General features: G+C 44.4%; 1 protein-coding gene across 1 annotated transcript; it reads left to right on the forward strand.

Moving 5' to 3' along the window:
• The first annotated feature begins 275 nt into the window (after positions 1–275).
• On the forward strand, positions 276–26,290 carry LOC117808453 (fibroblast growth factor 14-like). The gene is made up of 5 exons (XM_034678209.1): positions 276–468; positions 10,229–10,339; positions 12,057–12,160; positions 22,750–22,948; positions 23,114–26,290. The coding sequence occupies exons 1-5, from the start codon at positions 276–278 to the stop codon at positions 23,260–23,262; spliced, it is 756 nt and encodes a 251-aa protein (XP_034534100.1). The 3' UTR covers positions 23,263–26,290.
• The last annotated feature ends 931 nt before the right edge of the window (positions 26,291–27,221 follow it).

Genomic DNA, 27,221 nt, shown 5'->3' on the forward strand with positions numbered 1-27,221 from the left:
GACTGACAGACAGACCGGTGAGACGTGACGGACAGGTACCCCTTCATCAATCAATGGCCCGGGGACTGAGGTGTACCGTTAAGTGTTTATTTGGGACTTTACGTCGCTGAGGCGGAGGGATGGGGCGGGTATAGCCGGTCAAAGCGGGGACCGGAGAGCGTCTGGTTTTTGTGTGCGCTCCGTCCCCTCCGGTGGACACAAGACCGGAGACCCGGACGGAGACGGGGGGGTGGGTGGGCTGCTGGGTCCGTGTAGTGGACTAGTTCGGTGGAGACATGGCAGCAGCTATCGCGAGCGGGTTGATCCGGCAGAAGCGGCAGGCGAGGGAGCAACACGCCCACCGACCGACGACCCACCGGCGGCGGAAGAGCCCCGGCAAGAAGCAGGGGCTGTGCAAAGGGGACCTGGTCGACATCTTCTCCAAAGTCCGGATCTTTGGCCTGAAGAAGAGGAGGCTACGGAGGCAAGGTGTGCGGGGGAACGGGAGGGGGGCATACACGGGGACAGACGCACGCGCGTAAAATGTATTGAAATGCGTTTTTGGATCTGGCACCCCACTGCGACGCACGCGCATTGCTTAGACCTACACTTTTACATTCATACAAAACCATCACACATGCACGGCCTGGGTTCTGCGCGCTCACACACCCCAATCTTGCATAAACAGGTTGACAGCCTCTCTCTTTTACACTGTCTCCCTCTCCTTTGGGGAGCACACACACACACACACACACACACACACACACACACACACACACACACACACACACACACACACACATGCTGTCATGTCTTGTAGTGCCCTATGGTTCAGTAGTTTCCAGGTACATCCATTATTGAAGCCACAGATTAGTCTGTCTAGCCTCTCTCTCTCTCTGTCTGTCTCTCCATGCATCTCTGCCTTGCTTGCTCATGATTTAAAAAGCACCCTCACCACCAAGACCAAGAAGACAGGAACAAAAGTAACACCTCTCTTTTCTCTCTAAATTTCACTCCCACCATCAGAATCTGAATGTCCCCCTTTTTTTAAAGCCGAGCTTGTGCGTGATTACGTTTGCAGTGAATGCAGATTAATGAGTGTTGTGATTGTGTGCCGCGGTAAGTAAGCGTTCAATAGCAGAGGCGATAAGTGCTGCTGTAATCAATTGATTGTGTGGGAAACCAGCAGGTGACGGCGTGTACAGAGGAAGGGAGGGATGGGTGAAGGGAGGAGGAGAGAAGGAGGCAGGAAATGAAAAGAAGGGAGGAGGGCGTGACGGAGGAGGACGTGAGGAGTCATGTTGATGGGGATTGGTTTTCACCAGTTTGGTCTGGCGGGTGCCGGGGGATGCAGTCCTCCATCACCTCCCCTTCCTCCTCTGTATCAGTTTGTCTTTCCCTTACGCCCTACACCCTTTCTATGTTTCCTCATTTGTCCCTCTTCTTTTCCATCTTCCTCCAGGCGGAAAAGGCCTCCTCTCTCTCTTTTCTTCCATTATGCCCCCTCTTTGTTAGTCCTCTATATTATCTTTTGTCTGGCCTCCTCCCTTTTCCTCCTTTTTGCCCCTCTCTCCCTACCTTCGATCCCCTTCCTTATTGCCTTCCATGACGGAAGGACAAACGGCTGCCTCTGCTCTCTGCTTTCTCCTCTTTCCCTTTCTTTTAAACCTCTCCTCACATTTCCCAGCCTAATCAGACTTCCCTCTTGTTCCCTTGTTCCTTAGTCCATCGACCTTATTGTGGTTTTCATTTGCTGTGGTGTGACGGGATTCATGCCGTAGACCATTATGGTCATGTTTTAGGCAGTCCTGTGTGGGAGCTGGGTTCCTCCTGCCTTTGCTCTCCATACAGACTGTAACAAAAACCAGAAAACTCCTCTCTAAAATCGGTCCAATTTTCCCTCTTCCCCTGCCTCCTTCTTTCCTCCTTCTCTTCTTGCTTCCGTCTAGAAATGCCTCATCTTGTATCCTCGTCTCCTCACCTCCTTCCCATTTTCTTCCCCCTTACTGTCTGCCTTTTGCGTCTTTTCCCTTCCCTTAAAACCTCAATTTTCTTCCTCTCTTCTTGTGCTCCTTTTAACCTATTCTCCCCCTCCTCCTCCTCCTCTTCACCCTAATCTCCTCTCCCAATCTTCTCCTTGCCTCCTTTCATCTCCTCTCTTCGTTTCCTCCTCTCCTCTCTTGTCCTCATTAGTTTTGCTGCGTTTTCATCCTTTCCTTCTCTACTCATTTTTCTCTTCTTTTTGTCACCTTCCTTTCCTACATGCCTTCTACACCTCCCACCCTTGTCTTCCCTCCTCTGCTCTCTCCTCTTATCCTTTCTTCTCCCATCTTTCCGTTACTGTAACACCCTCCCTTATTTCCATCCCTACTTCAGATCTTTTCATCCCTTCGTACAGCATCCTTTTATTCCCTTCTCTCTTTTTGTCACCTTTCTCTGTTACCTAACCTGCCATCTCCTCCTCCTCCTCCTCCTCTTCATCTAATCATTCTATCACCCTTCCTCCTCTTCCTCCTAATCCTCTATTTCAACCTGAGATCTTTTCATCCCTCCATCCCATTTTCTATATTTATTTTTAATATCAGACGACAACAGCCTCTCTTCTCCTTTCTCCTACCTTCTTTCGTCTCCTCTTCCTTCCTTGTTGAATTCACAAAAGCCTCCTTTCATCTCCTCTCATTGCTCCCTGTCCTGTGTCCTCCTTCTCCTAGCCCTTACATTAGGTAACATCTTCACCTCCTCCTCCTCATCACATCATTCCACCTTTCTTTGTCTCAATCATCGTCAAACCTCACATCTTTTCATCACCTCCTCTTCTCATATCTCGCCTTCCTCTGTTACCTCTCCTCTTGCTTCATTCTTCTTCTTCCCTCCCTCCCTCCTTCCTCGTGTTTCTCCTTCCCTTGCGTTCCCAGTGGTGAAAGCTTGGCAGTGTCCAGCTCTGTGTCTTCCAGAGGTTTTGTGAAGGAGAGACAGACGGCCCCGTCTCAGACTGATCTGAATTCTTCATTACTGGATCAAAGATGAGGTTCAGGCCTGCTTCAATTTGCATGCAGGAGTCGGACAGACGGAGGGAATATTGCTTCATATTAAAAATGTGATTTCAATCCCTCCTCGTCTGCAGCTGGTCCGAGTGTTGTTATTGTTGGTGATTAATCGTCTGAGAGGAGGATAGATGTTAACTCAGCAGCATTTAAAGCACCTGCACCTACATTTTTACATGTATTTTACTCTAAATGAACAAAAGGTAAAGGACTTGCTTCCATACAAGCTGCACAAGCCGGAGTCTTTCAAGGCAAGTTTGTCACAACGTCCACTTCTTTTGCAGAAAGAAACAGAAACAGCTATGAAGTCCGTTGACAAAAACTTAACTTAACTTGCGAACGAAACTACTATTTTCACGGCAACACAACCCTGGCACGAGCGTGGTCTAGGGCATCCAAGCGTTGGCTGCCCGTGTCATAACAAAGGAAGGAATCAGGTGGCTTACCTGCTTACAAGGCGGACCTTACCTGTAGCGTCTTCTTTCCAGGCCGCCATGCATGTGAAGGTCTAATCCAGCTACCTTCAAGACCCAAAACAGCCCACAGTTTGTTTTACACATCAGATAACATACACACCAACCTGATGGTTCCATCACAAGATAAGAGGCACTAAGTGACACCTCTCTGTGTTTGTGCGTCACATAAACAAGTGCAGGAAGATTCAAATGTGACTGATTTCAGAGTGGCAGCGCGTGTGTGTGTGCTGATTTCTGGTCTGTTCTGACGGAGGGATGCTGGGCAGGTGAGTGGAAAAAGCTGCAGAAATACCACAGCTGTCAGCCAGAATGATTTTTATTTAATGCGAGAAATACAGACTGTACTGTTCTGTGGTTGGAGGACGGAGGAGGCGAGAAGGGAAAGGAGAAATGTTCTTTAAGAAAGAGCTTAGACAGAAATATTTTCTTCATCGATAGATATGCAAATTTACTGAGTTGTTGTCTCAAAGCTTAATGCGATGAGTATCATTTAGGAAGTCAAACAATCTCTTCAAATTTTTTAAAGATCCTTCTATCAGGTCCCAGTACGCAGGGAGATAGTCATAACGAAGCAACAATATCGAGTAGTTTTGGCTTTATCCTGACCAAACATGACCTAGGTCGTGTCAGATTTTGCTTGAATGGATTAAAAATCTCTGCTGAACCTGACTGAAAATATAAGAAGCAATCTTTTGGTTGTGGATGTTGCAGGAAAACACATTAAAGCTCCTGCATTAGATTAAACTGATGCTGCGATACCTGAAACAACGACCTGTTGCAGCACAATGTGCAAAAATTTGTGCATAAGCTTTTGTAAGATGTTGTAAATCTGGATAAGTGATCTTGCGATTGTGTTTTTATGATTATTCCAGAAACATCTCCCCGAGCTTGTTGAGGCTTGTAACCCTTTAACCACAGTGACGTGTCAGAGGCTGCTGTAACGGCGGTGGCGGCGGGAGGCTTTTTAAGTACCTCTAAGTGGCGTTAACGAGGAGCAGGAGATTGACTTCTGGGAAAGGTGCTGTGGCTGAAGAGGCGAGCTGAACCAAGAAGCTTTCGACACAGCGGTTTGTTGATTTGTTGTGTCACACCCCTGCACAGATTATGGACGTGCTCCTTACCCTGATGGGGGACGGATTGCACCTTCTTGGAAGCTCTTGTGAGGATGAGCAGAAAAGCAGAGGCGATGTTTTTCACATTAAAGCCAGAGCTGCTGTTTATCGTTAATCAATGTGGGTCTCTCTCCTGCTCTGTTGCTCTGAATGTCACTCCTATGATGGACTGGCTATCCCTTGCTTTTTAATCAATGCATCATAATAAGCAGGCATTGAAAATCAATATTCACTGTCAATCTCTGCTTTAGAAATGTGTTGAAGTGAGGTGCAGGCTTGCAGAAGATCTGAATGCATCGTATAGTTGATAATAAATCAGACAAACTGCATCATGGTGAGCATTTTAGACGTTTTCAGTGCAGCTGAATGGAGCAGTGTTTGCATCCTCCCTTCTGTAGCTCTGAGTGTTCCTCTAATCACTAATCACTGATGTTAATGAGGATGAAATGGTTGCATTCAGCAGCTGCTTTTTTACTCTCGTGCTGCCGTTTCCTGTGTGTGTGTGTGAGTAGAAGAAAAGAAAGAGCGACTCTACTTGTGTGAGACACCCATGTTGATATTTTATCCCGTGTTAAACGCCGTATTTAGACTCAGACGGAGGCGAATTAGCAGACAATACGACATGTCAAATCAGCTCGACGGCGTGACGGGCTGACTGATTGAATCAGATCACATTATGTTGGAAATACAGCTTAGTGTCTGAGCGCGTGTGTGTGTGTGTGTGTGTGTGTGTGTGTGTGTGTGTGTGTGTGTCTCCGTTTGGATGGGGGAATACCCTTTCACTGGAACAGTCTGGAATCAGGCTGTTGCTGTGGCAACGCGAGGATGGGAATTTCCCTAGTAACAAGGCGGGATGCTGGCGGTGCTGGGAAGAGTGGGAACGTGCATCACCTTGAGGGATGTGGGAATGTCACCGGGGTTGGACTGTGAACAGAGGGATGAGTGGATGTGAGGTGGATGAATAGGCACGTAAATAGATGAGTTATCACCTCCTCCTCCATCACAGCAGGGGTTTATGCAAACAACAATACCACTATTTGTGGAGCTGTGGATGACTATTATTCCTCCTATCTTTTAATCTGCACTTTTGTTTAGTCAATTAAACGTCACAATCTCCCAGAGCTCAAAATGACGTCTTCAGTTTGCTCCTTTTGTCCAACCAGCCGACCAAAACCCCAAGAAGTTCTCTTTTACTGTCACAAAACAAAAAGAGGTCACATAAATACATGAGAGCGAGATCCTCCTCCTCCTCTCCTCATCCATGTTGTCTTTCTGGTCCTCTGAAAACCTCTGACCTGTTGACTCCAGGCCTGGCTCGGCTCATCGTGATGGTTTGTTGTTGTAGTGAAGTGAAATACAATCTGGTAAACTGCCAAAATAGAAGTGTTGTGTATCTGATCCAGAGGACTCATTAGAGATGCAGCCAGACCGCAACAGAGTGGATCCAGTGGAAGTTAACACATTGACTAGAATAGAAACCTATCAGAATTCTTTTCCAGCATTTCATCCAGCTACATTTAAGAAACATAAAGTCTTATGACTTCATTTTGGACAGTATTTATGCATATAATTGTGCATAAAGAGGCGTACAGATTTTTTAAGCAGGCTCAGAAAATAATCTCAGTGGACATACAGTCTTATAGAGCGAGACTCAAACTACTGAATATGGATTTGCTACGACGTAAGAGCTGAACAGAGAAATATTTCAGACTCAGAGCATTGACTTTTCTAGCATCCTAATTATTCTTGTTGAGAAAAATAAGCGTGTTCGAGTTGTTGACTCTGTAGCATGTCTTCAATTTGTCCAACCAACTCTTAATCTGCTGAGTCACGCAACACCAGCCCGAAAAGGTTTGAAAGGACACAGCCACAGAAAAGCACCTGCAGTAATATGTCAGAGAGTTTCAAAGCAAACAGAAAGAGCGTACTCTCCTCCACACACACAGCTCCTATCTGAACATGCATTCAATGTCATGTTTGTGAAAGAAACACAAAGACGTGACACCCTTTTGGAAACCTTATGTGACAGGATATTGGCTTTTGGTGGCTTTGATGAGAAAATAAATCATCCGAATATTCCCGTCTGCTGAGTCACGACACCGGCTCAGAAAGGTGTTCAGATTTTACATGTCGGCACTGAAAAGCACCTGCTGTAATACATCAGACGGGGCTGAAAGTAGGAGGTTTAATCCAGCTACATTTAAGAAAGAAGTATTTAACAAACCTGGAAAAAAAAAGCATACAACCTGATGGTTCTATTAAAAGATTAGAGACACTAAGTGACATTTCCAGCACCTTTCTGTGTTTGTGCGTCACACAAACGAGAGCAGAGAGATTAAATGTGTCTGATTTCAGTGTGTCTGCAGCTGGCAGCGTGTGTGCTGATTCCTGTTCTGTTCTGACGGACTGATGTGGGCAGGTGAACTGTTATTTTGAATCAAAGAGCAGCAGAAATATCACAGCTGTCAGTCCGAATGATTTTTACTCAGTGCAACAAAAGACAGACTGTACTGTTCTGAGTTTAGAGGGAATAAAGAGAATTTAAAATACTTATAAAAATCAGTCTATCGTACATTTTAAAGGTCCCATACGATTACTTATATTATTTTCCTCGCCTGTACATCCGTCATCCTCCCGTCTACCAACTCTGAGAATGTGGAGGCGACACAGCCTTTCATTCTTTCTGGAGCCCACCGACTAAGACAACATAACTTCTGCAAGGTGTTTTGAATCAGCTCCTGAGGTGACACAACAACTTGAGATTTGAATAGGCATGCATGCAAACCCACTCCCACTCCTGGAACAATTCAGCTTCCTCCTGCACTATTGTTTCGCCCTCTGTATTGTCAGAATGACAGTAGGTAGAAAAGACACTCAAACTTTAACGTACCACCGAGATATGCTGCTGTAAACACGGCTGCAAAAGTTGCCTCTGACTATTTGGGGTCAGGTCTTGGATTATATGTGTAGGATTCTGGCGCAAGTTCTCCTGGGGTGCTCGGCATCTTTGTTTTGGTGTTTTTCCGCCTCTGCATTCATCTGCATTCAATCCTCTCAGGCAACAGAGAGGCTGCCATTCCCCCACAGAGGCTGAATTTGCGATGTATTTGTCCTGCTAACGACACAAAACCCCCCAAAACATTAATTCACAATCATATTTTCAGAGAGATGTGTGATAGTATCACACTTTTTGTGCTGGGTTATCTTTTTTGGTGAGTAAAGATGTTGATTTTCCCCAAATTTCAAACATTTTTTAAACATAATTGCATGTAAAATCAGAGCAGATATGCAATGCCGGCGTCATGTTTTTAATCCTTGGGATAACAGATGCTTTAAATCTATTCAAAAGGTTTGATAAAATATTTTCAAATGGTTGAAGGTTAAAGAAAAAGAAGTAGGAAGATGTTTTGAATGATCACATCTCCTTTTTTGGATTATTAATGAATCAATTCAAGCAACTTTTGAGATACCAGCGGCTAACTTGTTATTTTACCTCATTTCTTCACTCCCCTACAAAAGGAAACCAATTATTTATGGGTCCTTTTAGACTTTGTGAGACACTGATCAACATTTTATCAGATATGAGCGACCAAATAATTCATTGATTGAGTGAAAAAGGACCAAATTTGTATCTGCAGCCCTGGAGAAGATGTTGGAGTCTTACGAGCATCTTAAATTTTATATTCTGATTGGTAGTCGTATTTTCCAGTAGCCTTACACTTGCATGGGATTTGCCTGGTTGTAGAAGCCTCCAACAGATTGTAAAGTCTTTTAATCTGAAAGAGATTTATCACTGAGAGCACGACACGCCAGGCAGTGTGAGGGGAACTTCGTCAAATCAGGCGCTGGATGCAAAGCTTTACTGCTCCTCTTCGCTTCTTCTCCCCCTGCTGCACAAGATGGATCCTTCACAGCAATGGAAGCACCCCTCCTCTCTCTCTGTCTCTGTCTCTCTCTCTCTCTCTCTATCTCTACCTCTTTCTCACACACACACACACTTAAAAAACTAGGCCAGTCTTTGCTTCTTTTCCGTCTCTGTGCATTAGGGTATACCTCCACACATGTTCAAAGGGGATTCCCACCCTGCTTTTGCAGAGTCCCTGATGTGATAGAGCGAGGATGGGTGTGGCTGCATGGAAATGTATGTGTGTGTGTGAGAGAGGAGCCACGTTAAATAATCAGTGTCACCAACCCGGCGCCTGTGTGTTTGTGTTTGTGGAAAAAGCGTGCAATCTGCAGCAGAAGGCGTGATGGAAGTGATGGGAAAATGCCTGTCTGTACCTGCCAGGGAACCGTGACTGTTATATCACCTCACGCTCACTCTCCATCTTTATCCAGTGACTCAGTCGGTCCCTCAGCTGCGTCTCTGCCACGTCTTGTCCTTACTCTCTCGGATTACGACTGTTTGTGGTAGCAAAAGAAATTAGATTTCAGGCTTTAGAGATGATAAATTCCTGATTTACTGCACAATAAAGACACTTTCCACATTCACCATCATGTAAGGGTATAAAAAAGGCTGCTTTCTTACACTAATATCTTCATGAAGAATATGTTATGCAACTCTGCAGCTCGAGTACTCGCTAAAACTAGGGAAAGAGAGCATATTCTCTACACTAGCTCCCCATAAAATCTAGACTAGAATCTAAAATCCCTCTCTTAATGGTCAGACACCTTTGTATCTTAAAGAGCCCACAGTTCCCTATTACCCAGCTGCACTCCCAGCATGCAGGCCTGCTTGTCGTACCTAAAGTCTCTAAAAGTAGTATGGGAGGTAGAACCTTCAATTATCAGACCCCTCTCCTTTGGAATCATCTACCAGTCAGGGTCCAGGAGGCAGACACCCTCTCTACTTTTAAGAGTGGGCTTCAAACTTTCCTTTTTGATAAAGCTTATAGTTAGAGCTGGATCAGGCTTGGACCAGCTCTTAGTTATGCTGCTATAGGCTTAGACTGACACACTGGGATCCTGTCTCTTACTTCAACTTTTCCTGTCCCATTAAAGTTACTAACCATAGACCTTTCTGGATTCCCTGAGCTCCCTTGTCCCGTATAGGTTCCTCTGGATCTCTGCTGCTGTGGACGTGCCAGACTCCAGCTGCTACAGCTACTACTATTCATCTCATCACTATCATCTCTCTCTCTTATCCTCCTCTGTCTATATGATTTATCCGTCTCCAGCCCTCCAATAAAGTCGTATCTTCCCTTTCAGTAATGCAATAAAACCTCCAGGCCAACGATAAAAAGTAAACAGGCTGTGGTAGAAACAAAAACCAGTACGAAGCAGCTCTGCACCATCAAAGTTTGAGAAATTATTTATCACTGTTATTCAAGTGGAACAATGACCACGAGGGAAGGATTAGCCCAACAATCCTGTAATGGATTGGACGTGCCTGACTAGTCTCTGCACAGGAAATCCCTCAGGATGCAGCAAGTGGTCGCATTGTTCTTCAACCACTAACTGCGTCCTAAATGTGCTTTCCAGAACTGATGCTTTCGGGGCATTTAAAGATAAGTCAGGTTTCTCCTGAAGCGGGGAAAGACTGCAGGATAATCTGCTTTTATTTGCCGATCGCTCATTTTTCTCTCCTCCTGTGTGTGTGTGTGTTTGTGTTTTGCAGAACCACAGCTGAAGGGCATAGTAACCAGGTTGTTCTGCAGACAGGGCTTCTATCTCCAGATGGGCCAGGATGGAAGTCTGGACGGGACCAAAGACGACAGCACCAACTCATGTAAGGACACACACATGATCTATAACAGTAGTGTAGATCATGTAGTGCCATTACTTTATCTCTTTTGTTTGTTAATGCTTGACAGTGATCCATGTGTGTTAAAGGTGCACTCTGTGATGTCAGAGATCACAGGTGAGCGTGCAGAGCCCTGCAGACATTCTATGATACAGTAACAATCATTACTACTCATCAAAAACTGTCAGCAAGGCCGGTCCGAGAATAACAAATCTGTCTGCTGCTTCAGCACCACGGACAGCGCCATGGATTTATCAATACACAGAGGAGGTGATAGATTTTGACCTGCACAGAGCTCAGTTACAAGAGCGATGGGTCAACAGCCACGCTAACGTATTGAACTAAAGCGTCCCTTCACTCTGCTCTGGCTTTGCTGGAAGGAAAGGAGAGCAGATTGGAGGAGAGCGCTGTTATTTTCACAGCTGAACTCTTGCTGCTTAAGTGTGTGAATGACTAATCCGTGCTAAAGTTTCTTCTCACAGCGAGTTGCAAGAGCTGCTGAGACCTTAAGTCACCTTTCTGATGAGGTGCGGTTCTTTAAAGAGGAATAAACAGCCTCAAAATCAGACACAGACTCTGGAGCTGCTTGATTTCCTCTAGCTCGTTTTAAAGCAGCTTGTGCATCTTTTAGCTTCAGTCTTCTTCAGCCAGTTCATCCTCCCCTCATTCGTGTATTTATTCTATTAAAATCTGCATATGAAGCCTGTATCAATGTTTTCTCCCCTCCCTATCATGAGGCAGTCATTGTGTTTTCACAGCAGCCCCATCTCCCACATTAGAACAGGCAGTGTGTTGGACTGAGAGCAACAAGTGGTTGTCGAGAGGATTTCATTTTGTGAGGAGCAGTTTATTGGACCTCTGCACCGGACTCTGCCCTCAGGGAGGAGCTGCAGATGGATGGCTTATTGATTAATGCAGCCTCTGCTGTATTCAGAGAGAAAATCAAATGCTAATCACTACAGCCGGCATCGCACTGGTTCAAAGTGTCCTCTCCATGTTGGCTGAGCCTTCCTCGTGTTGTAGCAATGTCCCTCTTGTTTACTATGAATCTCTCTTTCTCGTTTGGCCAGTGTCTTTAAATCAGTGTTTGGCAAACGTCGACACGTCCGTTTTTAGGATATCAGATTTAACTGCAGCTCAGGCTCGATGCTCCATGTTTGTCTGAGTGTTGGATTGAGCAGAGGGAAGACATTTCTGCAGCATTTAAACACAGGGTTGTTAATCAACTGGCTGCGTATCTGTATCTTAATGATGTGAAGAAAAAAAAAGAAACACAATGTGCATTGCAACAGTGGAGGAGGCTCCTAGAATGCTTGGTTCTGGAGTGCTTGGGAGAGAGACAGTGGCTGAAATCAGCAAGTCAAATAATTGTTATTAGCAGTCCTAGCGTCTGTCCCTGGAGAATCCCAGCTTTTGTGATGTATTGATCGGCATGTTGGACGACACTTAGCCTGGGACAGATTATTGGCAGATTATCTGCAGTTATTGACGGGGGAAATAGCCAAATCAAAAGCTGTTAAGCTGCAAATGTTTCAGTTTAAATTAGCTGTAGCTCTAATTTGAGAACTCTTATTTGTAACATTTGGATCCAACCTCTCGAGGCCAGGATCCTCCTTTACCTCCCTTACCATTTCACTCTCACACGGTTGTGTTTCAGGAGAGGATACATGAAGGTGATTCTGTTTGTTTTTGTCCCCCTCAGCTCTGTTTAACTTAATTCCTGTGGGTCTGAGAGTCGTGGCCATCCAATCAGTCAAGACCGGCCTCTACATCGCCATGAATGGGGAGGGTCACCTCTACTCGTCGGTGAGCAGCACACACACACACAGCGCTGTAATCTGGTTGGGCATAAGTTTTATTGCTTTTAATCTGCAGGGGAAACAAAGGGAGGAAACTTGAGCTGCATGTTTGCATATTTTGTGTTGCAAATAACCAAGAGGGGAGAAAAGTTTGGATTGCTTCAGCCTGCATGCTGCAAAGTAATCCAAAGTACATGCACCAAAAATACTTAGCCACAGACCGGCTCAGGTTTAATTTAGGAGTCCAAAATCATTTAAAAAAAGATGCAGCAGTGTTAATGTTGGATCCTTTACCGGTGGTACTTTGCTCTCTTCATGGCTGCCAAACTCCCATGACCAAAGCAGCATGAGTGCACAACAACGTCGCCGCTCGTCTTCTTCTGCCTGGACTTGCTCGGGTTAAGTTTCCCCTTCAAGAGATTTTAATTTGTGCATGAAAAATGCAAAATAAAAGCATGAAAAGCTGAATTATAGAGACCTTTGTTGAGTCTGAGTCATTAATAAGAGACATAGAGAACAAAAGGAAAGACAGGCGAAGGAGAGGACGGTGAAGAGCAAGTGGAGTGGAAGTAAGGCAGAGGAGAAGCGGCTTGGTCTGCTCAAGAGGAATATGAATTATTTCAACGCTGACTCTTCAGAGAGAGTTCACACTCCTCCTCCGACGTCTCTTCTCCCTGACATCATCCCTCCTTCCTCCCCTTCGCTTCTGTCTTTTAGCAGCAGACAAAAAAGGAGGGGCAGAGGAGGTGAAGGGGAGGAGACGACGAGGCGATAGAGAGAGGGGACGGTAATGGAGGGGAGGAGAGGAGATGAAAGGAAGGGAGAGGTGAGAAGGATAAAGGTGAAGCCGGGACAAATCGTGAAGAAAGTAAGAGAAGAAAAGATTGGGTGGGAGGAGAGGGGACGGAGGTGACGGAGAAATGGGACAAGGACAATGAGAGGGAAAGACTGGAGCGAGAGGAGGGAGGGAAAGGGCAGCAGACGAGTGGAAAGAAAGGGGATGATGATGTGGACAAAGGATGGTGTTGAGAAAAGGAGAGAGAGGAGTGAAAGGGGACGTGTGGGTGAGATAAATGATGGAGAAGAAGGACAGAGAGGAGAGGACAAGAGAGGAGGAGATGGTGGAGGAAGAAGGAGGAAAAGGGGTTGCAGATTAGAGGGAAGGACAAAAAATAAAAAGAAAGGAGGCCAAAGAGAGAGGGAGTAAGGTTGAGGACAGACGGAGGAAAAGACGGAGAGGAAGGAGGATGAATAGAGACAAAAGAAAGAAAGGATAACAGACATGAGAAGAATGATAGATGAGGAAAAGGTGGAGGTCAAGAGGAAACATGCTTGCGATGGATAAGAAGAGAGGGAAAAGATTTCAGATGATAAAGGTGGAGGTAAAAGACGACAACGTTTTTGATGTGAATAGAAAAAGATGGAGAGAATGGAGGAGGAGGGATTCTGCAGACAGAAGAGGAACGATGCCAAGAGAAATGAAAAAGAGGGAGACGAAGAAGAGAGAGAAGAAGCAGCTGTGAAGAAACGAGGAGGACGACGGATGTTAACCCTTAAAAATAGATGGAGGACAGGAGGAAGGAGTGAGAATGTTCCAGAAAGAGGAGAGGAAAGATGGAGTGGGAAAAAGAAGTCTAAACGTTGTGGACAAAGGGATGAGAGGGAGAGAGAGAGGAGTAATCTGGAGGAGACAGAAAGGAGATCTGTGCTGCTCTGCTGGGCTTTCTCAGCCTGTCTCTGAGAGGCACAGATGCATGAGGGCTTCCTGTAAATAATTGAAGAGGGGGAGTCCCCCCCTACACACACACACACACACACACACACTCTGTAGAACAAGAAATCCCCTCTAAAGCTGCATTGAGGGAAAGTGAGGCTGTTTGATGGTGCTCCAGCTCAGTGGCTGAGTTTCAGGCTGCTATATGATAACAAATGTGTGAATTACATGCAGCAGGTTTGATCTATCACGGAGCTCGGTGTCTAATTGGCTGCCGGAGATCTCTCGACAGGTGTAGTGTGAAGCAACGGCGCCAGAAGGGATGCTCATTAAACATTACGGCGGCGCTATCACAGCTTTGTTTTAACCCGGGCTGAACCTGGGCAGTTACCGTACGCTCACGCCGGCTGAGCAGCTAATTTATCAGATGCAGTTTGGATTATATTTCATCCTGACAGGTTAGTTATTACGGAGGCGTCAGGGAGTCGATACAAAGCAGATTATGGTCCTCTAACTTACACTAAAAATGTCAGCCACACTCTGCAGAAAGTCCAGGCTGTGATTTAGTTATATGTTAACCACCAGACATCAACACGCCTCCTCCTGCTGCACATAAATATTGTGAGTGTGTCACGGCAGTGTGCGTGGATTCTCAGCAATTTTAAAGTCAAATTCTGTCTTATTTTAAATTATTATGGACACATATAATATTTATTCAGTTCGTTCTTTATTTTTTATTTTTACTGTGAATTATTTCCTTATGTATTTAGTTATAGATCGTATCTTATTCCAGTGATTTTTACAGATTACCTCTCAGCATTTTAATATTTTTTCTCCTGTACTTGGCAGTAGTAACTTTTAAGTGTAGCATATTTTAGTGTTTTATTATATAAATAACTCATTTTATTTGGTATAATAAAATCAGATAAAAAAATAAATTAATGTATCCAAATCATTTTGTAAATAATAATTAGAATTATAAAAAGATACAATAAACTTTAAATATGATGATTATGATAATAAGTACATACAGAAAAATAAATCAATAAAAGAAGATTATAATAATGTATAACACAAATGATTCCACAAGAGAGTCAACTGAAGAGAAGTGATGCAACAGGTGACTCTCCTTATAGAGATCCTTTTTAATACCTTCTTTTTTTAATAATACTTTCACCAACCAGCTCATCAATAACTTCTTTCTGGATTAGAGTTCATCCTCTGAGTATTTTGGTCGGATGAAGCACATTAGTGTTAATATTCCTCTTCTTTTATCTACATTTCCGTCCCCTCTCTTGAGCTTTATCTTGTCCCTGAATTCACGCCGCTCTGAATCTTTATCCTCTTATTGCAAATTGTTAATGATATGCTGCGAACTTAGTTATACATGGAAGAACTCTCTTATTAATCCCAGATCTCGAGCATCTGGCAGTGTGTGGTTGTGCATGAAGGTGTGGCGTGTGCGTGTGTGTGGGTTTTTGGGTGCGTGTGCGTGTGTATAGCTAACAGATGGCGCAGTGTGTGCAATGAGCTGCTACGTGATAATTATGGAGCATGCTGGGGGAAAGTGGGAAAAAGTGCTGATGAGTTTGGGAGCGTGTGTGTGAATGAGAGTGGAGTGATGAGTGTTGACATGTCGTGTGTGGGTGTGGGTGTGGGTGTGTGTGTCGGGGTGTGTGGGTGTGAGGATGTCAGCTGGGAGGTGAGACGGGAAATTGACTTTTTTAGTCAAAACGTTGCAGCTTCCTGTGACAAACCACGAGCTCTGCTACTCCTCCTGTTATTATTAACTCCTCCTGATGCTTCTGCATGAGTGGAGTGAGAAAGATGACGAACAATGCTCATGTTAGGAATTAAATCTTAAGAAATAACATTACATAATCCTCCAAGACGATGATATAAAGGATAAAAGATCATGAGACGAATCTGGATCTTGTTTTCAGCCGCAGTGCTCCCCTAAAATCTGCTTGTTTTTGAGATCTGAATTCTGCTGACTGTCCAGCAGCCAAGATTAGAAATGGAAATGTATTCCTTCATGCCAGCTCCTGTGACTCAGACTGTTAGAGCCCCAGTCTGTCTGCTCAAGAGGACCCGGGAGTCTGAACAGCATCAACTCAATTCTATCAAACTGTCCAAGTTTTGATCCTTTGTATCTCTCCAATCAGTCGTCTCTTTACTCCCCTTTCTCGCACACCAAGACAGGATGAGATCTCATCTGAATCCACTATGAGCATTGCACCTTGCAGTATTTAGCAAGGACAAACTTCCTTTAACAGGCAGAAACCTCCAGCAGGACCAGACTCATGTTAGACACACATCTGCTGAGACCGTGTTGGAGAGAGGGATAGAGGGAGATGAAGAGAGAGAGAGATGATGGTGGTGAGACGGATAGTAGCAGCTGGAGTCTGGCCACAGCAGCAGGAACCTACGAGACAAGGGAGCTCAGGGACTCCAGAAAGGTCTATGGTTAGTAACTTTAATGGGACAGGAAGAGGAGAGGGCAGGACAGATAGGATCCCTATCTGTCTAAGCCTATAGCAGCATAACTGAGACCTGGTCCAATCCTGATCTAGCTCTAACTATAAGGTTTATCAAAAAGGAAAGTTTGAAGCCTACTCTTAAATGTAGAGAGGGTGTCTGCCTCCTGGACCCTGACTGGTAGATGATTCCAAAGGAGAGGGGCCTGATAACTGAAGGTTCTACCTCCCATACTACTTTTAGAGACTTAAGGTACGATGTGGTTTTCTACAGCGTAAGAAATCTGTCAACCGTCTCTACACCTTTTCATCTTCACCTTTCGGATTTCCTCCGTCTGCTTTCGCTTCATATTTTCCAACAACATGTTTTCGTGGAGCGTGGCGTTGTGTGTCTTATATGTTCAAGTGTGTGTGTGGCACTCGTCCGCATTCGTAGGCGTGTGCTTTCATTCACAGCGCCGTCGGATCGGCACTCAGACGGAGTGAGTCCTGTGATGTCTGCATCCACGGAGATGAGAAGGAAGAGGAGTGGCAGAGAGAATAAATGTTAGTCATATGAGACACACACACACACAGGTTTTTGTAGAGACCAGAGACTGGATTTGTTGCTGGTGAGTGGAGCCTCTTCAGACGTGTGTTTCTGTGGATAGCAGAAGTACATTTTGTGTCTTTCTAAAACAGAAGCATGTTTAAATCAAAACAGGAAACAAAGTGAGTGAAAGTCAGTAAATGTCAAAATAAAAGCCTCACAAATACGAGTTGGGCAAAGGAATCTCTGCTCCTGGATGTATCGTGAGTGGATTCAGAAAGTTTGGTGCCGTCCACACAGAAACACAATCTGCTTAGTCTCTTAAAGATTTTGGAGAAACCTGATTATTCTGCAGCCTTCGCCTCAGGTAATGTATGAACTAACATTAGTAATGCATTAAAAAGCACAGCCCTCTAATGAATCGCTCTGAAAGCACTGAGTTGGCGAAACAAAGGTTTAGTTCTTCACTGAAGTTCCTCTCGTTTTGTTCCCCCCCTGTCCTGAAGGAGCACCTGTGCTGCGAGCTGTTGCTCCTGCTCGAACACACCTGATCCAATTACGTCCCACACATTTTCATAACAGGGTAATTGGATCAGGTGTGCAGGTCTGCAGCGGTTGAGGATAACGGCGGTGTTCCTGACACCCCGAGAGCACAGCTGTGATTGGAGTCAGATTCCGTCTTTTATTCTTGGCTGGAGGACATCCTTTCAAGTCCGCTCTCAAAGCAGCCTCTTCACTTTTTGGGTTTGCGTGCACCCCACACTCCTCCTCTTCCTTCTTCTTCTTCTTCTTCTCTGTGGGCTCCGTTTCTTTAGAATGATTTGTTTACCCACAATTCCCCTGGGTAATTAGTGCTGTGATAATAACTGGTGTTGGAAACAAACACACCCACTCGCTGAGCTAGTGCACACAAACAGAAACACACACATGTATGCGTACACATAATGGGATGAAAAACAACTTTCTGGAGCTTAGACGCATTAAACATTGTTGCAAGTAAAAGAAGTGAACCCAACATTTCAATCGGAGGAACATTTGTGGACCAAGGAGCTGGAAACATCTCTGCAGAGTCATCATATTTTATATCTGACATGTTTTTATGTTAAAACAGACGTAAACTAGCTTGGATGGATATGATTATGATGCTTTTATGAGATAGAAGCAGTCTTTGTCGGACGCTCATGACTTGATGTACTCCGCTTGGTTTAGACGAAGGGTGGAGGTGTTGGAAGAGGAGGAAGAGGAGTTGTAGTGGTGACAGTTTCAGGGTTGATATCACTCTTTCACACATCGGCTTCCCTCAACTTATTGCCGACATTCTCAGGAAGTCTGTCTCCATTTGCGCCCCAACAATGACTGTCTCATGGCGTTTAAGGTCTCACTTCTTCATCTAAACATTGGACGGATGTTGTCTCAACTAACAACCCAACTGTGTGCAGAGGAACTCATGTTCAACCTTCTTCTCTAGCAGCGTTGGAAACTTGCAGAAAAGGACACAAACAGGAGTCTGAGGGCAGCTTTGGTGCAGCTCTGTGTGTGGGTTTTGGTGTTATGGCACAGCCCAGTGGGAATCTTTTGCTGCAGGCAGTCAATCAGTATGTCTCCAGCCCGTGAGGCAGATCTTGAAGCTTGAACTCGTGGCCCTGCAGTCATTCAGCAGCTGCCCCCGGTCTGTGACGCCCGAACTCTGTGACTTCCCTCAGAGTGAAGTGTGATGGGAATCATCCCGCTCGCTTCAGAACACGTGTTGTCTGTAAATTAGATGTATACTCCGGTTCTTTGTGGATGAATTAGCTTCATTGGCGAGCTCCCAGTGGGCAGCAGTCACGCTGGGGGATCACTGGGCAGCTCTGAGTTCAGATTGCTTTTCCCACTCTTCTTATTTTTAGCTCTGTAATGGAAAAGGGACAAAGTGCTGCCTGTATCAATTTGGTATGTTTTGGAACAACATGTTAATGGGCTCTGCTCCATCTGATGACAGCTGCCGGGGAAAAAAAACAGCTGCTTTTCAGGCAGCCGAGGACACACAAGCGCTACGTGCATGTCATTGAAAAGATAACAATGTGCATGCATGTTTGCAGCCTGTTCACTTTCAGAGAATCTCTGACAGCGAGGAGAAAAAGGAGAGAAATACTCCGATACAAGAGGGGAGAGAGAGAGAATCCCCCGCTGTTTTTCCAATCAGGAGGCGTCGTTCCCCTCACTGGGTGATTTATTCTCCTTCTTCTCCTTCATGTCCCAATTTCAAAACACCCCACCCTCCGTTTCTTTCATTCATCCTTTCTCCCCGTCTCCTGTCTGTGGGCAGCTTGTGAAAGCAGCTATTTAGAAATGACGACAGAAACACATTCAGCCGGGCAGTGTTGTTAAAGTGACTCACCTGAAAGGGAGCTGAGGTTTTCATTTTTACAGTGCACCTTTTCTCCCCAAATTCAGTCCAGAATAAATCTTCAGGCCGCGCTCAGAGACGACATCAAACTTCTTTTATTTTAAAAGCAGCTTTAAATGATGTATGACCTCGCTGGCCAACATTAATAAGAGTCTGGCACCGCTCTGAGGATCATCCTCCCCAACAAATGAATAATGAAACAGAGGTGTAGGTCAAGACTTAATATATTATTAACTTAATTTAATCCTGCAGTGAAAAGTTTGAAGCTCTGTCGGGATCAAGCACTCAGTATCTTAAAACCTGGGCTCTATTTTTAGATTTCTAGGCTACCAAACATTTTCTATTTGTTCTTATCGATTGCTTCAGCCTGCAACCATGCATCAGGCTGTGATGGCTGCAATGCACAGCTTAGGGACAAATCCAATCAAAGAACGTCTGCAAAGTAAGCTTTTATTCTCTGATAGCAGGCTGATAACTTCAGGGAGGACAAATCCTGCAAAGACTGACTTCTCTGTTAAGACAAGGCTGTTAATTTTCACTTTAAATAGGAATTGCATCACTCTCTTCAAAGCTAACAGACTTACCTCTCAGAGTGACGCAGTTTCGGGGCAAACATTGCTTAATCAGTGGCGCCAGTTTGACCTCATGGTGAAGAAGTGTGCCCCATGTAAGGATCAAATCAAATCAATCCACGAAAAAGAGTTCAGGAACATGTGGCTTAGACACCATAGACCGTAAGGTGAGGTAAAACCGTTAGCTTCTGTTCGCATTAAAACAATGTAACTAAAACAACAAGACCCCAGATATCTCTTACATAATGACTGTTATTGTCAGTCGGGTCTGGTGGCCTCTAAATGAAAGATGTAACGTCTCTTTCTGTTTTTTAAAAAGCATCTAAAGCTCCAACAAAGAGGTCTGTATGTACACGGATCATGCCATCCATCTGTCAGACACTTCAAATAACAAACTGAGCCTGTGTGTGGCAGAATCAGAAGCTTCAAGTGGACGTAAAGGAGGTATATCAACCCTTAAATCTGTACGAGTAGAGCCCAGAACTCTGTCTTTACTACGAATCAAATCCATGCTCATCAAAGGAGAACATTTAATTTGTGTTGGTGTATTCGAGTCTCTGACAGCGCCATCAAATAGAGCATCCATTCATTAAAACCTGTCTTGTTCGTTTAGTCACATTTCATATCCCTGCACCTCCCTCCATTCATCCCCCAGAGCCACAAGTGTGTGTCTGCACATGTGCGTGTGTGTGTGTGTGTGTGATCCCCGTGCAGCTGGTGCCCTGCCTGCCTCTGAGAGGTGTCGTCCTATGTTAGCAGGACTGGATGTGGTTTAGCATGAAGTACGGCACATTATATGTAAAATTAGCATTCAAATGTTTGGGTGTGTGTGTTTCTCTGTGCTCCACACACACACACACGCTCTCACAGCCCACCCACCGACTGACACCAACCCCTCCCTCTCGGCGCTGGTTGGTTGCCATCGCTACAGTGTCGCCTCTCTTCCTCATGTTGCTATGAGACTCGGACCGACAGACCTGAGCTGAATGATAATGTGTCTGAGGCCCACATCAGCCAATAAGAGGCCGTCTAGACAAACACTTCCCAATCTGGGATCTGGGGACCTCGGGGTGATTGTTTGGGTTGGCAGGAGCCTCCTCAGCCGTCCGAGGAGTGGTTTATTATTAACTCGACTTTTTAATTTCCTCAGCAATCACTGCAACGAGAAAACGTCTCCTTGGTTTGGAGCTGAATGATAATCAGAGTTCTTTAATGAAATCAGAGTTCGATAAGAGTGACAGGAAGATTCTTGTCCGACAAGAGGAGATAAGATTGATTTGAGGAGCAATTAAGACGGGCTAGTTAAAGCTGGAGTAGTTTGTTTTACATCAACTTTGGATTAATGATATCAAAGTAACACTGCTGGAAGCCCGGGAAAACCTCAGGAAAACCACCAGAAGATACGATAGTGGATCTGCATCACAAGACTTATCCACAAGGCCAAATTAGCCTCCATTAGTTCATCTTTCATGTGGACTTCCTTCTTTATGTGACAATTAGCAGCATGTACAGCAGCTGAATATATTTGTCAGAGAAGATGACACAATGCTCGTTCAAGGAAATTTGGCGTCAAGATGAAAAACACAAGGAATGCTAGTTTCTGAGGCGACTTGCAAGATATTCAAACAAATATAATGCAGAAGCTGTGTTGTTGTGCAAAAATGTCTTGAATATGATTTTAATAAGTGTGCAGGAGTCCATCCGTCATCTGCTTTTGTTTACATCTGGGTAGTAGAGCATTTTTTCTGGTTCTCAGGGTTGTAATCATCACTTTTTGGGGGGTAAGGTGGCTGAAAATAATCTGTTTTTCTCAGAAGAGTTGTTAGATTAATTTAAATCCATCTCATCATTCTGGTAAAGAATACTTTCCACTACAGTGGTACATCCTTGATGTTTTGGATACTGCAGAGGTATCTTGTCTCTCTGATCAGGTAAAAGAATGTCTCTGTTTTGATTCTGACCTCTCTGATGAAAAATGTTTTGTGTCGAGCCACGTTTTTCCCCCTCGCTGTTACTCACCAGGGAGGACGATTTCTCACCCAGCGAAAATAACACCTTGACTCCGTGCTGAAATATGCTCCACTGGAGGCAAAAGCACAGAGAGAGTTTTAACACTGACGTCTGGGAGCGGCGAAGGTCTCTGGGCTTTGTGTCGCCAGAATCAGTCTGCTTTTGATCTGTTCGGTTTGTTGTTTTGAGCACACAAAGAAATGTCAGAGGAGGGAATGACATGAGTGAGAGTAATACGTGAGTCAGTGTGGTGTGCTGTGCTGTTCCTCCTCGGCTGTGTCTGGCTTTCAGTTTGGAGTTTGTAAAGCAGATGTCTGATCAGAGAGATCCGTCTCTCATCAACAGACTTTCATTCAAACCGGACCAAACATGGATTTCTGAGACAAAATTTCATTTTTAAGTCATAAAATCGTGCCTCAAAGTCCGAATTCAGTCATGGAAATGTATACCGTGTGACCACTGAAAGATTTTCTATAATTAACAGTACATTTAATGAGGGAAGACACCAAACAAAGGGCTTAATGTGATACACAAAGGGTGCAAATGAGCCTAAATAAAACACTCATGATGCATGAGTTTATTAAACCTGATTGCAGAAAAATTAAATCCATGTTTGCATTTAATAAATCAGGTCAGTTAATAACATTTGCTGCAGTATAATGATCTGCAAACAAACATTTCACCAGGATTTATCTCAATATAATGACCAATAATTATTTTACAGCCTATTTACTTTTATTATTTATGACTTTATTAAACCAGGAAGCAAAGGCACAGCTAATGCACCGGCAACAACTTACTGTGTTCTTTTTCTCAAAGAGGGAACATCTCTCCTCCTCTTTCTTTGAGTATGAGTATTAATAAAGTAAAAGTAACACGTCTGATGTTTCTCTCTGTCTCTGCAGGAACTGTTTACAGCAGAGTGTAAGTTTAAGGAGTCGGTGTTCGAGAACTACTATGTGATCTACAGCTCGATGCTCTACAGACAGAAGGAGTCAGGCCGGGCCTGGTTTCTGGGCCTCAACAAGGAGGGACAGGCCATGAAGGGGAACAGGGTGAAAAAGACCAAACCAGCTGCACACTTTCTGCCTAAACCTATAGAAGGTAAGCAGAGTTTATTCAGTTTAAGGTTTATAAAGTGTTTGATGACACGATGGAGTAAAGACACAACCTTTCTTCTCTCCTTCATCCCACATTTCCTCCCTTTCTCACCCGTTTTGAATCATTTAATGCTCCTCCCCCTCTCCGTTCTTCCCGCCACACCTCCAGTTGCGATGTACAGAGAGCCTTCGTTGCACGACGTCGGGGAGGCGGTGCCTAAAATCGCCGTGGGCCCGCCTTCCAAAAGCACAACCAGCGAACCGGTGGTCATGAACGGAGGGAAACCAGTCAGCAAACCTGACAAGGAGGAAACATAACCCCGCCCTTCTTTATACCCCCTTCCTCCCCCTGACCAATCAGAGACCCGGAAAGGACAGAAACTCTCCCCACTGCTGCACAATCAAAAACTGCATCTAAAGGTAAACGAGCAAACACGTTCTGACTGGTCAGCAGTGGGGCCGCTGGTCCCGCGCCCACCTCGGACGGAGCGCCGAGGGGGTCAGGAGGATGAAGACCGTGGACCGGGCCGGAGGCGGTCAGATGTTCTGACTCTAAGAGGCGAGACAAATGACTTCTTAAAAATATAGACCAAGTGGAAAATGTTGTCTTCACCGGTATTTTTCTGTGACAATCTGTAAGAATGAGGCCCCTCCTTTTTTCTTTCCTTCATGTTTTCTGTTGCCAGGTATGCTTGCTTGCTGGTAGCCACACACACACACACACACACACACACACACACACAAAAACACACACACACGCACACGCACACGCACACACACACACACACACACACATCGACCACAAGGCTTCGATCTTTTGGTAAACACCGAACAGATTTAAAAAAATCAGAGGGTGCCTAGTCAGCAAACAATTAAGGAGTAATTGTTCCTCTAACGCTGGGCGCTCATTTACATATTGTTGGATCTGAATGATCCTGCAGATTGCTTCAGCTTGCAGCCGCAAACACGTCCATGTTCTTCATTTATACGTTTCTGGAGTCCAGTTTCAAGGATCGCATCTTAATGCATCCAAACAAAGTTCTATCTCTATTGTTTGCAGACACATGGAATAGCATTTGAGCCCGACTGTGGCAGTAACAAGCACTTTAAACGCTCCTGCTGAAGCAACCTGCAGGAGCATGAGCGATCCACACTCCTGCATGTGTGCAGGACAATCCAAATTACGGCGTGCCCCTGAACACCTCTGAGCTCAAAGCAAAGTGTTCCTTTACTTCCTGTTTGTTGAGCAGAAGTATAACCCTGCACACACGGAGCACTCGTGATTCAAGACACATCTGTACAGGCACGAACAGATATTACAGTTATTCCCCCTTCTTTGCAATGATTTCCACATCGTGTAGCTCTAAAGAAGACATCAGGCACGTCACGTCAGAAGTGAGTGTGTAGCAGAAGGAGTTCCCTGTTTGTAGCATCACAGATAGTGAGACAGATACAGGAGGCGTGCTGGTGTGTGAGCAGCGTGGTAGCAGTCAGTGTTTACATGGAGTAGCAGATATGGTAACAGAGGGAGGGTCAAACCTCCAGAGTAGTGAGAACAGCACTTCTTTTTTTCAGTTCGCTGCGCTTCGAATAACGGTGAGAATGAGGGTAACAGAGAACAGGGTAGACCACGTTAAAGCCACTACGTGTAAATCCAAATCTAAGAGTTCAGAAGTCTTAGGGAGAGAGGAGAGAGCCGAGGTAGTGGAAGAAACATGATCTCAGCGTCTTAAAGGACGAGGTGGAGCCTGTTTCAGTTTATGCATTTGCTGTCTGGACGTCACGTCTTCCACATCAAACTCGTGATGATGCAACAGGTTGAAGGAGAAGAGTGACACAGCTAGCATTTAGGGTATTATTAGCATAGAATGAATAACATGGAAAGATGGAGACTAAGATTGATGACACAGAAGATTTAGAATCACACATAGTGGCTTTAAATCTGCACAGTATCCTTTAAATAAAGTAAGCTAAGAAATTTCTCTTTATTTTGCAAGAAACTATCTAAACCATTGAACTCAAACAGCTCACATCGATTTCAGTGTCACATCAAGCCGTTATCAAATCAGACTGATTCATTTTTCCTTTCTTTTTCGAGACGTGGAGGACTACAAGGCGGAAAATCAAAATGTCTTGAGCTGAAATGAAACCAAATAGATTCCCGTGCTTTGCCCTCTCACTGTGACCGTCAACATGGCACCAACCTGTTCAACGTTCAGACTTCCTGTTCACCGCTTAGCTCCTTGAAAAGCTCCTCTGTCGTCCGTCGTTTCACTGAGGAGGTATGAAAACTGTGACCCCACACATGCACACACACATCAGTGATTATATTAACAGAAGCTGTGTGTCCCTTCTGCTCTCTCTTCATCCTGGGTTTGAGTCAAATAACCACTTTGTTCTCTGATTAGATTTAGGTAGCAAGAATGACCTCCAGTAAACACACATAAAAAAAACCAAGAAGACGAGACACAGCACCCCCCTCCACGCGTACAAAAACAAGGCTGCATGATTAATCCTCACAGTGGCTCTGACTTTAAACGAGCTGCATCTCGCCTCAGCAACAGGTGTGTGTCTGTGAAGCGCTGCTGCACACAGAGAAGACGTGTTTCTTGTCGCCCCGCTGTGTCGTACAAAAGATGCTCTCCACAACTGAAGAGACAGTGAGAGTACGAGACAGCTGACAGCGCTTCTAATTGGCATCGCTCACATGTTTGTCCCCTTCTCTGATCTCATTAGCTGTGTGCAAATATTCGTGACTGACCAGCTGGAACACGGTGATTTAAAGTGTCTGTCTTTTGCAAATACGCTGAAAGAACCATGTCTTAAAGGAGCGATTACAAAGAAGCAGAAAAATGTCTGATTGAAGAGAGATCGGATCATTTTAGGTGTTTTTTTAAGGAGCTTTTAAACCTGGGCCTTTACTCCAGTAGATTTCTTCATCCAGCAGCTGCATATCAGGCTGTGATGGCTGCAATGTGATAATTCAGGGAGAGTGGACTCAATCGAAGGAAGCCAACAGACTCCATGAGTTAAAACTGTCTTTATTTATGGCAGAACACAATCAATCAATCAAGCTTTATTTATAAAGCACCTTTCATACAAGTTTTCATACAGAGATTGAAAAACAAGAAAAAAGCAGAAATAAAATAATGGCAAAATATTCCACTTATCCAAAATCTAAAATAGATTTTGAAGTTGAGACTAATGCACACCAAAAACAATGAAATATATGTAATAAAAAAAATGTAAAGCACCAAAATAACAATAAGAATGTTAACTAATGTATTAATTTAAAAAAAGGTAAGAATATTAATTGATAATGAATAAAGGCACTTTAAATATTAATAAAAGGAATAAATAAAAATAAGAGAAAATAAGTAGAATAGTAAAAGAACAATAAAATATATGTTAAAGCATCAAAATAATAAGAATATAACAAGGGTCAGAATAAAAAAAAGCTAAATAAAGGTACTAAAAATATAAATTTAATTAAAAGAAATCCTTTACAAATCACAGAGTTGTTTGGTTCATATGGAATTAAAAAAGCAGAAGTCTTCCACTGTAATTGCAAATCCTCAGAGGTCTCCAGGTGATACTTAAACCTTTATCCTGCAGCTGTTTGCTCGTGTTGCAGCCGATGATGAATCTAAAACGAAGGTCCAGGTTTGAAAAAGCCCTTCTAAGTTGTGACGTCAGTCCTGAAAGTCTGTGCACGTTAACCGTCTTGCTGCTCCTCGTCAGAAAGCTGTGTTCGTTGCTGTGTGACTGCCTCTTGTTCATCCAGGGCGGCTGCAGGTTTGTGTTGAATCCCCAGCCGCCCTGAGCTCCAGCGGGGGATGCCCGACATTTCCAAACTCTTGCAAAGCGAGGAGGAAACGTCTTTTGTTGTGCTTGTTTGTGGATGTAACATTTATCGACTGTTGTGTCTCACTAGAGGGTTCTGAGGAAAAAAATAAACCCTGACAATCAGGCTGTAAACCTTTATCTGTTAGTTTAATGCATCCTGTGTTGTCTCAACTGCGTCAGACTCCACTTTAATTACAGTATAGAGGACAATGTTTGTGCTTGCCTGAGCAACCATTAGCAGATACAATCAGTTACAAGAGTCTGGGACAGCAACTGTTATTCACTGAATGATTATCAAGCTGCTAATTTGTCCGACAGGGCTGGCAGAGGGAAGAGACGCTCGGAGAGGCTCGGCTTGTTATGTTAGCGTCTCGTTAAAAAGCAGCGATTGAAGATCTGTGGCACATTCTCAAGATTTAATAACGTCCGAG

The sequence above is a fragment of the Notolabrus celidotus genome, chromosome 24, assembly GCF_009762535.1.
Source record: "Notolabrus celidotus isolate fNotCel1 chromosome 24, fNotCel1.pri, whole genome shotgun sequence".
NCBI lineage: Eukaryota > Metazoa > Chordata > Actinopteri > Labriformes > Labridae > Notolabrus > Notolabrus celidotus.

Coding starts and splice junctions, on each gene's coding strand:
- LOC117808453 (XM_034678209.1), top strand. CDS start 276: ATGGCAGCAGCTATCGCGAGCGGGTTGATCCGGCAGAAGCGGCAGGCG. Junction 469..10,228: donor GAGGAGGCTACGGAGGCAAG/GTGTGCGGGGGA, acceptor TGTGTTTTGCAG/AACCACAGCTGAAGGGCATA. Junction 22,949..23,113: donor TCTGCCTAAACCTATAGAAG/GTAAGCAGAGTT, acceptor CCACACCTCCAG/TTGCGATGTACAGAGAGCCT.